At 39.8% G+C, this 12,656-nt stretch overlaps 4 protein-coding genes across 4 annotated transcripts; 1 reads left to right on the top strand and 3 right to left on the bottom strand.

Moving 5' to 3' along the window:
* Window positions 1-404: 404 nt before the first annotated feature.
* LOC311240714 (histone H2B-like) lies at window positions 405-1,893 on the bottom strand (the record flags this gene model as incomplete). Its single annotated transcript, XM_084329288.1, has 2 exons — window positions 405-818; window positions 1,837-1,893. 2 exons carry the CDS (start codon window positions 1,891-1,893, stop codon window positions 405-407), a joined length of 471 nt encoding a protein of 156 aa, XP_084185414.1.
* Window positions 1,894-2,756: 863 nt separating this feature from the next.
* Window positions 2,757-3,131, bottom strand: LOC311240342 (histone H2B-like; the record flags this gene model as incomplete). The annotated part of the gene is made up of 1 exon (XM_084328921.1): window positions 2,757-3,131. One exon carries the CDS (start codon window positions 3,129-3,131, stop codon window positions 2,757-2,759), a length of 375 nt encoding a protein of 124 aa, XP_084185047.1.
* Window positions 3,132-4,851: 1,720 nt separating this feature from the next.
* On the bottom strand, window positions 4,852-5,244 carry LOC311240712 (histone H2A-like; the record flags this gene model as incomplete). Its single annotated transcript, XM_084329285.1, has 2 exons — window positions 4,852-4,989; window positions 5,098-5,244. 2 exons carry the CDS (start codon window positions 5,242-5,244, stop codon window positions 4,852-4,854), a joined length of 285 nt encoding a protein of 94 aa, XP_084185411.1.
* Window positions 5,245-5,536: 292 nt separating this feature from the next.
* Window positions 5,537-5,947, top strand: LOC311241256 (histone H3.2; the record flags this gene model as incomplete). Its single annotated transcript, XM_084330019.1, has 1 exon — window positions 5,537-5,947. The coding sequence occupies one exon, from the start codon at window positions 5,537-5,539 to the stop codon at window positions 5,945-5,947; it is 411 nt and encodes a 136-aa protein (XP_084186145.1).
* Window positions 5,948-12,656: the final 6,709 nt, after the last annotated feature.

The raw sequence follows: 12,656 nt of genomic DNA, 5'->3' as shown, positions 1-12,656 counted from the left end.
AGAGTGTGTGTAACCAGAAGTTATAGATGCTATTAAAGGCCCATAGCAAACAGCTGCATGTGGAGCTAACTAGATGGCCTCAACCCAACCCTGACCATTAACCTAACAAACTCAATTTCCCTTCCAAAATCAGTTAAATCCTAAATTCAAACTTCTCCAATCTGAAAATCTATTAGAGGCTCATGTTCCACCTAGTAGAGCACTTACTCCATCTGGTGGTGAAACCCAATATGACGGGCAGCATCCTAGACATGGCCCAGGAAAAACAGAACAACAATAGATGGATATGTTTATTCATTAGTCACCTGACCTGACTTTACTGATCATTGGGATAACTCTCAAAACAAAGTGGGTGGCTCTGAAAAGAGCCTTTGGGTGAATACGGGTTAGATGGACAGGGAAGTTTACTTGGAGCTGGTGTACTTGGTCACAGCCTTGGTTCCCTCGGACACTGCGTGCTTGGCCAGTTCACCGGGGAGCAGCAGGCGGACGGCGGTCTGGATCTCCCTGGAGGTGATGGTCCTACGCTTGTTGTAGAGAGCCAGTTTAGAGGCTTCTCCAGCGATGCGTTCAAAGATGTCGTTAACGAAGGAGTTCATGATCCCCATGGCCTTGGAGGAAACGCCGGTGTCAGGATGGACCTGCTTCAGCACCTTGTAAATATAAATGGCATAACTCTCCTTCCTGGACTTTCTGCGCTTCTTGCCTCCCTTGACTGCGGTCTTGGTGACGGCTTTCTTGGAGCCCTTCTTATATATATATATGTAACGGATGGTATCGTGAAGTGCAGTCAAGAAGGGCTGGGGTGAGTAGCGGTACTATGGGTTAAACTCAATCTCACATCCTCAAAAGACGCATAGACCCATTACTTAGAAGTGAATTCACCTCTTGGTATAGCGGTCTGTGTTGCTGCCCGCGGTGTGGGAGACCGGGGTTCGACTCCCACTCGGGGCATCGAAGTTTGAGGTGACGTTGTCACAACCGTTACAATGGTGCCGACTGACCCGGATGCCTTGGGTGGAGTGGAGTGATTTTGATCAATGTGGAACGCCCTACCCACAGCTGTAAAGGAATGTGAATCACTACCCACTTAAAAAAAACACTCTCAAAGAGCACCTACAGGAGACTGCAATTCGAAACTGGCCCCTGTAAATGTCCAAACCCAACCTCCTCCAATGTACAGTTTCTTCCCCCTCAAATGTACATACTCTCTATTTAGACTCTTTTTTATACTCATAAACAGTTATGTATATTTGTAGATCTGGTATGTCTAGATGTAACAGTACTGTCTACCTGTATGTCATGTATGTCATATATGTTATGATGAATTGAAAATGGGGGACCCTGATGTAAACAAGACGAAAGCCTTTCTCTGGTCTGCATCCTCTTAACAATTGTGTGTATTGAGCTGTACTGTATTGTACACATTCTGCAATCTGTTAATAAAATTCATCAATCAATGAATGAAGATATGATACGGCTTCTTCCAGACACTGACTAATATCAAGATCTACTTGATTGTTATGAGAAACTCCAAAATAAAAACTCACTGGAATCAGAAAAACATGCAGGCTGTTCAGAGTAACTACTACTACTACTAGAACACATATTCAATTCAATTCAAACTTTAATACAGACTCATGGTCCAAAGAAAAAAATACACAACCTAGATATAAAATTACACACAACAGGCAAACATAACATCATTTAAAATACACATCAACATCCCACAAATAGACAGTTGTGCCAATGTCTCCACATAATAGTGGTTCGAAGTCAGCCCATGTCACCCCACTTCTCAGGGACTTACACTGGCTCCCCATTGTCGCACCTTACCGAGTGCAGAACAAAGTCCACTGTCAACTGAGCTGGAGGAATGCCATTGGGAGACATCAAGTCACTTGATGTTGTAATGAGTTTTGATTGGTTCTGCAGAAACGCTCCTAGGTGTGTTTAGCCATCAAACCATTTATTTTCATAAAACTATGACTCAAAAACGGTTCCCAACAAACAGAAATGTGTTAATATATCTATGTAGTTCATATTAAAATATCATATCCTCTCTACACCCAAATCAATAATTGCACTAACAAAAGCCTCTAGCAAGCTTCAGCCCCCATGTCTATCTACTATCTATCTATCGATTATCAATCTACCATCAACAAGATTAGATGCACTTTTTTAGAAAATATAAGTTTGTGGTCCCAAATTAAAGATGCATTTAACTATAATTATAAATGTGCCAGAGTCTGACTGACATACCAGTTTATCATACATCAGGTTTGACACATGTATTTATTTTGTGTGCGATGGTCACTTTTTGATTGATTGTATGGTTGTTACTGTTAAGTCTCCAAGAGTGTGTGGTCAGAAGTTAGATGCTATTAAAGGCCCATAGCAAACAGCTGCATGTGGAGCCAACTAGAGGCCCTCAACCCAACTCCTGACCTTTAACCTAACCAAAAAGCTACATTTTAATTCCAAAATCAGTTAATGCTAACTTCAAACTTCTCCCATTTGAAAATCTATTGGGAGGCTCTTGTTCCACCTACTAGAGCACTTACTCCATCTGGTGGCGAAACCCAATATGACAGGCAGCATCCTAGACATGGTGCAGGAAAAACAAATTCATAAAGTGATGAGTTTATTCATCAGTCACCTGACCCTGACGGATCATTGGGATAACCCTCTCAAAACAAAGTGGGTGGCTCTGAAAAGAGCCTTTGGGAGAATACGGGTTAGATGGACAGGGAAGTTTACTTGGAGCTAGTGTACTTGGTCACAGCCTTGGTTCCCTCGGACACTGCGTGCTTGGCCAGCTCACCGGGGAGCAGCAGGCGGACGGCGGTCTGGATCTCCCTGGAGGTGATGGTCCTACGCTTGTTGTAGAGAGCCAGTTTAGAGGCTTCTCCGGCGATGCGCTCAAAGATGTCGTTAACGAAGGAGTTCATGATCCCCATGGCCTTGGAGGAAACGCCGGTGTCAGGATGAACCTGCTTCAGCACTTTGTAAATATAAATGGCATAACTCTCTTTCCTGGACTTTCTGCGCTTCTTGCCTCCCTTGGCTGTGGTCTTGGTGACGGCTTTCTTGGAGCCCTTCTTGGGCGCTGGCTTGGCTGGCTCAGGCATGATGATCAGTCGGGACTCAACAGGAACGAATTTGGAAACAGAAGCGCACTGCTGCCTCTTTATAGGTCAAATTGTGCAAATACAGCTGCGTGGCTTCTTGTATACGATTGGTTGAGAGGCTTTGTCGCACATTGCCCGCGCACAGGAAACTATTTGCGCGCAAAACCATAATAACCCAACTATATTATTATTCTCTTAGCAAAACTTCATAGCCACACTTGATATTAAGCCAAGCAATAATCGACATGAAACTGCATTTTTCCAAGACAATGATTTTGTGCACCTTAAATGTAGCTCTCTTGGTGACATCTGTCACTGCTTTGACTTACAATATATATACACACACACACACGTTCATACACTTCTGTCTGTACATACAGCTGCATAATCCTTTTTACATGTATTTGGCATCACTTTTAATCATGGAAATGCCAGTATACATTTATAAGGTGAGAGATGTTTTCTGATGGTGCTGATTACTGATCATAAACAGATGACACAGACCGACATGGTCTCACCATGAGCTACATGTATCTGTACCTCACTGTGGTACAAGATAATAATACAAGTATGACTCTGACAACATAGTATGTTTCATTCCTTGAGCTATTTCTTCCGAATGTATCAAAAATGTAGCTGGCAGCCTACTGTACCACATTCTAAGATACTTTACTTCACAATGAGTTGAGCCCTAACAATAGAGGCCAGCACGGCAACAAAGCAAACGCAACTTTATAATATTATATAAATATGAAGAATATACCACAAAAAAACGAATATAAAATATAGATCAGATATAGGTTCTTAAATGTTGATTGTTATTAAGACCGGTTTGATTAGTGGGTCCTACTAACGCAGATACTTTACTGTAATGAGTTGAGCCCTTTATTGTGGAAATACATAAATTGCTATCATTATGGTGCATTTATGTCCATGCGTAAATGGCCGATATGACACTATTGGAATGACTACGGGTGATGGCCCATTAGTAGACACACAGGACATTATTGTAATTTTATTTATTCAGACTGGTTTGGATCATATGTTGGCACATAATTGTTTCCCACTACCTCACATTAAATATCTACACAAGCAACCATTATATTATACAGAACAAGTGGAACATTGTCTCACAAAAGGCTCTTTTATGAAACAGGCACGGCTACAAAACACTACTTGTAGTTCTACCCATTTATTTATAATGTGATTAGTGATCCAGACCAGCAACATTGGCAGGTAAAGAAAATGGTCTGAACGAGTCGCACCGCTTCAGATAGTTTACGAGTTGAGCCCCAACAATTGTGTAAATACACAAATTGCTGTCATTATGGTCAATTTATGTTCGTGCATGCTGTAATCTGTATATAAATAACACTTACTATTTATGTTTCTCAGTTCAAATTAATCATCAATTGACCGCTATGACATGCCATTTATAATTTTACATTATATCGTTAAGCCTTCAAAACGGGGACAAAAACACTGCAGACAGACAACACATTAAAAATTACTTCTAAACAGCACTGTACTCATTAGTGAACACTGTCAAATGTTATGCATTACGTGTTTATAGTCTTACATTTATGTCCGAGGTAGCGAGACAACAATGTAAGTTACACAACCAAATTGTATTTTGACAAACGGAAATATTGCATTTTCAAGAAGAGGTGGGTGGCTCTGAAAAGAGCCTTTGTAGAGTTTGTCTAAGAGGCTAAATAATTTACTTCTTGGCAGGCTTGGCAGCCTTCTCGGTCTTCTTGGGCAGAAGGACAGCCTGGATGTTGGGCAGCACACCACCCTGGGCGATGGTCACTCCTCCCAGCAGTCTGTTGAGCTCCTCGTCGTTACGCACGGCCAGCTGCAGATGACGGGGGATGATACGACTCTAAATGTTGTCACGGGCAGCGTTTCCAGCCAACTCCAGGATCTCAGCGGTCAGATATTCCAGCACAGCCGCCAGATAAACCGGGGCACCGGCTCCAACACGATGCGCATAGTTGCCTTTACGCAGCAGTCTGTGGACACGACCCACGGGGAACTGAAGCCCGGCACGAGAGGAGCGAGTCTTGGCCTTAGCTCTAGCCTTTCCTCCGGTCTTTCCTCTTCCAGACATGTTTATTATTCTCTTTAGTTAAACGAGTTAGAAAATGAATGCAGCGAGTTGGAGAGTCGCGTTTTATTTTCGGGCTTGTGTTTTCTCACCCAATCAGGAAAGACGTTTTCTTGGCGGTTTTTCCAAAAGACGAGTCCTCCAATACTCGTGTGAGATGTAGGCGGAATAACGAGCTCCCAGAGTGGAGACCAATCAGAAACGACTGCCCCTCCACGCTAGTAATATAAGGCCAGAGTTTCGACACAGTAGCGTATTATTCTTGTTCGATTGAAGAAGATAATAGTTTCTCATAATGGCAAGAACTAAGCAGACCGCTCGTAAGTCCACCGGTGGCAAAGCCCCAAGGAAGCAGCTCGCCACCAAGGCTGCCCGTAAGAGCGCACCGGCTACCGGCGGCGTGAAGAAGCCACATCGTTACAGGCCCGGTACCGTGGCGCTGAGAGAGATCCGTCGTTACCAGAAGTCCACCGAGTTGCTGATCCGCAAGTTGCCTTTCCAGCGCCTGGTCAGAGAAATCGCCCAGGACTTCAAGACCGATCTGCGCTTCCAGAGCTCTGCTGTCATGGCTCTTCAGGAGGCCAGTGAGGCTTACCTGGTCGGTCTGTTTGAGGACACCAACCTGTGCGCCATCCACGCCAAGAGGGTGACCATCATGCCCAAAGACATCCAGCTTGCCCGCCGCATCCGTGGAGAGCGCGCTTAGATCGGCTTTGTTTTCCTACATTCATAACCCAAAGGTTCTTTTAAGAGCCACCACTGTAATCATGAAAAGTACATTCCATTAACTCAACATTTCAATATATTACTAAAATAATCACAATTCTGATATTTAAAATATTTAGAGTGGCATATCTTGTTGGCTAAAGCAGAACAGACTGCAAATTGCCATATCACATTTATTGATCCCCTTGGGGATATTCGTTATCATAGCAGGAGGGGAGGTACAGGTAGTATAATACATGCATCTCACAGAATTATATTGCAGTGGAGAAGTAAACATTTAATAAAAAGGCAGTGTAAACAATATACAATTATACTGTAATTAACTCTGGACATGCGCATATGGGCAACAAGGTTGTCCTCGTAGTGACGTAGTAGGTTCGTCCGGGAACATGGGGCCTCATTTTGAGAAGCATCTTAGAAATGTGGGAACATAGGCCCTAAATTTTGAGTGAAAATCTGGGGCTGTGGGACCATAGGGCTGACCCCCATGATGCAACACATTACATTGACCTCGATAGGGAAATTCAAAGTTTTACAGTTGAGTAAAGTAGTTTGAATATGGTAATCTGTGTCTTGTGTGTTAATTACAGCTCAATGAAATAAGGTAGCAGTCCATAAGGCGACGTATTGCTATATTTTCATTTATATTTCATGGTGCTGTAATTAACAAGGATTTTCTCTCGAGGGCAGATATAGTGGGAGGAATTAGCTCGGGAGTCAATACATTTCCATCTGTACGAGGTGCTTAATTTATGTCATATCAACTTTGCTATTTTGCCCATATTTTATTTTAGGAGTAACAATGTAACCGTACAGGTTCATACACTGAGACAATAGGACATTCTTTATTGGTAGTTTAAAATTCAAGATGACAAACTGGTTTTCAACTCAATGTTGCAACAATCAACAACAGCTAAAAAGTAACCCATGACCATACACCCATAATTATACATGTTCCAATCATACATATAACTCAGACTTAAGCCTTTTTCTGCCCCTTCTCTCATTGAGGGCAGGTAGTGAGAGGAATCAGCTCAGCGACCACTGATTTCCATCTGGTTTCATGCTGAACTAGTTTGAGGGGCTTCATTCATAATGTCATTAACAGACTCAAACGTTGACACATCACTCGGGAGAAAAGATCAATCATGCCGTCCTTGTACATTTCTTTCCAAGTATTTAACATCCATTCAGTTGCTATTTTACAGATATTTATTGTTTTTAGAGCATCAATGTAGTTCCAGTTGGTTGTGTAGAGGCTGTGGCAGGTTTCCGTGTTAGTATAATACTCTGAAGTGGAGCCAGGCAAGGGAAATACATTATTCGTTTTAAAAAGAGTGACGTCACGCGGACTGTACCATTTGAAAGGGGTTTACCCCACGATAAGACGTCAACACTTGTAAGCTACAATACTATTGCAATGACTGCTTCTTTCAATTCTACACAATTAAGCATGGATGAAATTGAAGAACTATTTTTATGATGGAAGTGGGGGGGGGGGGGGGAGGTTAAAATAAATGAGGGTAGGAGCTCCGGGCACCACACCATTTATGAAAACGTTAGTATTCTTTAGTTTTTATTTCTCTACTGTTTTCTTTCTCTGGCCTACTAAAAGTGAAGCCAACACAATGTTGTGGGTCTGGGAACCACAACAAGGGTGTATAATTGTATGTTATTGTCTTTTTCTTTATTGTTTGTTATTTTCTTTTCTAAATATCTCAATGCATACAGTGACAATATATGCTTTAGAACAACTTGACATACTCATAAGTAATACTAATAAGATTTTGCAACCATTATGTCGGATTTGATAATAAACTCATGGAATGTCAAAGGCTTGGGTAATCCCATTATGAGGGCAAAAAAATTATCTGTTCTAAAAGATAAGATGGTACATATAGCCTTCCTGCAAGAAACATTCTTATCAGAAATTGAACATTTAAAGCTACAAAAGGATTGGGTGGGACAAGTGTATTTTTCTTCATACAAAAGTCACAGTAGGGGAACTGCTATTCTAATCAATAGAAACACGCCATTTAAATTAGAGAAAAAAATCACTGACCCAAATGGGCGATATGTTTTGATTTCAGGTTCTATTAACGGAATATCTACCACTTTCCTTAATATCTACGCTCCTAACACAGATGACCCTGCATTTATGTCAGATATGGTATTGCTTTTAAACGAAAACTGCAAAGGATTTGGGGTCATAGGCGGAGACTTTAACTGTGCACTGAATCAGAAGATGGACAAGACCACACCGTCTAAAAGTAACAAACCAAAGTCCATAAAAGTACTCAAAGGTTTATGCAAAGAAAGTGGCCTAGTTGATGTGTGGCGGGAACCAAACCCAAAGGTTAAAGACTACACTTACTATTCAAATGCCAATGTCTCATATTCTAGGATTGATTACTTTTTGATCTACTCAAGACATCTTCACATGGTAAAAAACTGTTGTATCAATCCAATCACACTATCAGACCATGCGAGAATTGACTTGACCGTTCGTCTGGATGGAGAAAGGTTCACTCGTAGGCAATGGAGATTCAATACCTCATTGCTGAGGGATGAAACATTTAGATCAAAAATGAAGGTATGGATTAAAAATTACATAGATGAAAACAATGATCCTAGCATGGACCCAAACATAATCTGGGAAGCTGCAAAAGCCACTTTAAGAGGACATATTATCTCATACACATCATTTAGTAAAAGGGAAGAAATCGCACACACAAAAGAACTAGAAAAAGAAATTGAAAGATGCGAAGCCCTCCATAAAGTTGCAGCAACAGAAGACAACTGGAAACATTTAGTAACTGCCAGAGCCAAATTAAATATCAAGACTACAAATATAATCATGCAACAAATGAATCAGGTTAGACAAAAACACTATGAATTTGGCAACAAACCCAGTAAACTATTAGCCCATCAACTAAAAAAAGAACAAGCCGAAAGGACTATAAAAGCAATTCGGTTCAAGGGCAACATCACACATCATCCAAAAGAAATCAATCAGGCATTCCAGGAGTATTACAATATACTATACAAATCTCAAAGTAATTACACACAGGAGGAACTGGATAGATTCTTAGAAGGTATCAAAATGCCAAAGCTCTCAGAATCAGATCAAGAGAGTCTTAATGCACCCTTTACCGAACAAGAAATACTAGCAACAATTAATTCAATGCTTATAGACAAAAGTCCAGGACCAGATGGCTTCCCGGCACAGCTATATAAGGAGTACTGGAATGACTTGAAACCCATTTTTATGGGAATGATTAACAACTTTGGGCGCAACAAGGCACTTCCTCAAACAATGAGCTTGGCAAACATCACAGTACTGCATAAAAGTGGTAAGGATCCACTAGACTGTTCATCATACAGACCTATAAGTCTTTTAGATCATGATTATAAGACTATCACCAAAGCATTAGCGAAAAGACTTGAAACCATCACGCCGAAATTGGTAAACCCAGATCAGGCTGGATTTGTTAAGGGAAGATATGCTACCGATAACATCAGACGGTTATTAAATATAACCAATCATTTGAATCTAAAACAGAGGCCCTCTCTACTCCTATCTCTGGATGCAGAGAAGGCTTTTGACAGAGTCGAGTGGAACTTTCTTTTTAACGTGCTGCAAAAACTTAATATCGGGTCAAATTTTATCCAGTGGATTAAAGCAATTTATCAAACTCCAAAAGCAGCAGTTATTACTAATGGCAATACATCTGATCCGTTTCTCTTAATGAGAGGAACAAGACAGGGGTGCCCAATGTCAAGCTCATTATTCGCAATAATAATAGAAATTTTGGCTGCATCTGTACGAGACAACATTAACATAAAAGGAGTGTATATCGATAAGGTTGAACACAAAATATCTTTATATGCTGACGACATTGTTCTATACATTGAGCAACCAGAAAACTCCTTATTACATCTGTATAACACAATCGAACAATTTGGAAAGTACTCAGGATACAAGATAAATTATAATAAATCTAATGCATGTCTCCTACATATGAAACCAACAAAAGAAATGCAGAAATCCTACCCATTTCGATGGTCACCAGGAGGCTTCAAATACTTGGGAGTACACTTTACACCGCAATTAAATAAATCTTTCAAAATGTACCCTGCTACCTATCTATAACATATTTTAACATATTGAATAAACGTATCTCAAAATTTATTTGGTCCAATAAAAAACCAAGGATTAAATTACTGACTCTTATGAAACCTGAGTCCATGGGTGGTCTAGGTCTTCCCAATCTCCAACACTACTACTGGTCAGCCCAACTTCGAACTATAGTATCATGGTCATTGGGAGGACCAGACTCACACTGGATACAGATAGAAGCGGGACAGGTTGATCCCTTACCTCTAAACTCTCTTTTTTTTTATAAAGAATTTTGACAAAATAGAAAATATAAAGCAATATTTCACGGTTGTGAATACCCTATCTGCATGGAAAGATTGCTCGAAAAAGTTTGGCATAACTAAATGCATCTCTGTTTATTCACCTATTCATCAAAACCCTGACCTAAAAAAATATTTTCATTCAACTGATATAAACAAGTGGAGACACTTGGGGGTAACTCAACTTAAAAACCTTTTTCATAAAAACTGGAAATTAAAAGCATTTCAGGAGCTAAGAGAAGAATACAACATTCCTAACTCAGACTTCTTAAAATATATGCAAATTCAAAGCACTTTAAGTTCACTTACTAAAGAAAACAAGTTAAGCTTTGAAATGACAGAATTGGAAGAAAAACTAACTACCTCATCCACAATTAAAGGTAAAATCGGTGAACTATATGAAATTCTAACTAATGAATGCCAAACAGTCTTCCCAGCTCTATTAAGATGCTGGGAGACGGACCTGGCAACGAAATTTGAAGAAAACAATTGGCAAGATATCTGTGATCGAACTTTCTTTCCCTTTACAAGCAATAAGATCAAAGAAAGTAATTTCAAATTTATTCATAAATTCTACCTTACTCCTGTAAAAATGCACAAAATCTCGAAAGAAAACTCACCAAATTGCCCAAGATGTAAAATTAAAGAAGGAACATTTCTGCATATGTTCTGGCAATGTAGCAAATTGAAGCATTTCTGGAACAAGATCCACTTATTTACTAAATCTGTCATGGAGTTGGAATTTGAGTTATCACCATGTGTCTATCTATTAAATAATATAACAAACTGCCACTTAGACCAAAAGAAATGCAGACTGTTGGTATACATAACATATTTTGCAAAGAAATGTATACTTCTTCTATGGAAAAATGAAATCGCACCAACATTCAATATGTTCATAGAACAAATATCTCAGTTTCTTCCCTTAGAAAAGATAACGCTTGAAAAGCACAACCAGGGTCACTTATTTCAAGAACTCTGGAATCCACTCTATACTCAACTGGAAACTCATAATGTAGTCCTATAAATGTGTCATATCTAAATAACAGACGTGGAGTTTTAGCAGATTAGATTAGCTGATCTGTTGAGGCTCTTTGTCTGCGTGTAAGTGCCTGGTTGCCTGCGAATGGCTGTCAAACCCTGCCACCACGGGGTCGGGTCTGGGAAAGGGAGCTGAACACGCAGCGGCCCGGACCCTTCTCTGTCGGAGTAGCTATCGATAAGCGGGTGTGAGCAACTGGGTGCTATAAAATGTCACTGTTTACAATACCGACATTTGCACTTTTATTCCTTATTCCTTATTTACTTATGATTTACCTACTGTCCCTTTATTTTATTTTATTTTACTTTATTTTTATTATTATTATTTTCTTTTTTTTGTTGTCTAATTGTTTATTTGTGTGTATGTGGACAAGTGTATGTGTGTATGTGTGTGTGTGTGTATGCCTGTATGCGCGTGTGTGCGCGTGTACGTGTGTGTATGTCCCAGTGTGTGAGTGTGAGTGAGAGATGGGAGAATGGATTGAGTGGGGAGCACAAGGAAAATTGTTAAAAATTGTTCATGAGAGTGACACTGAACATTCTGTAGATCTGTCGATTGAATGTGAAACCTCATGAAAAATAAAAAGATTTAAAACGGAAATACATTATTCAGAGCACAATTTTACAATGATTCCTCTTCATCACGACTTTAAACAACTTTATTGATTAGTCATTTAAAAAATAATTATAGAAAGGAAAAAGGGAGATTGGGAGGGTTGAATAAATAAATCATGAAGTTCTTGTTTCGTTCTTGTATGTCATAAATGTCTGGGTGTAACAGTACTGTATATCTGTATGTCATAAATGTTATGATGAATTGAAAATGGGGGACTCTGATGTAAACAAGAAGAAAGTATTTATCTGGTCTGCATATCCTTAACAATTTTGTGTATTGAGCCATACTGTATTGTACCCATTCTGCAATCTGTATCTAAATCTAAAGTATTCAATCAATCGTTTCCATATTTGTTAAACAGAGATTGGTGTGTTGCATCAGTGAGGATTATCAACTGATTTGAATGCAAATCTACTTCCCAGGACAACCATTCTTTCTTTGACTGTTCTCAGCCCAGCTGACTGGTGAACATTATTGTATATTTATATAGCCTGTCTTTTTTTATAGCTAGATTCTGTATTATTTGGAGTTTAGGTGTGAATTTGCCACATTGCTCCAGGTGGGGGTAGAATAGTCAGAGTGGTTTTAAGTAGCTTTCATATTCTAATCACTG

The sequence above is a fragment of the Notolepis coatsorum genome (assembly GCF_963971535.1).
Source record: "Notolepis coatsorum genome assembly, chromosome: 14".
Lineage (NCBI taxonomy): Eukaryota > Metazoa > Chordata > Actinopteri > Aulopiformes > Paralepididae > Notolepis > Notolepis coatsorum.
The sequence above is the reverse complement of the archived record's forward strand: the minus strand, read 5'-3'. Positions and strand labels throughout refer to the sequence as shown.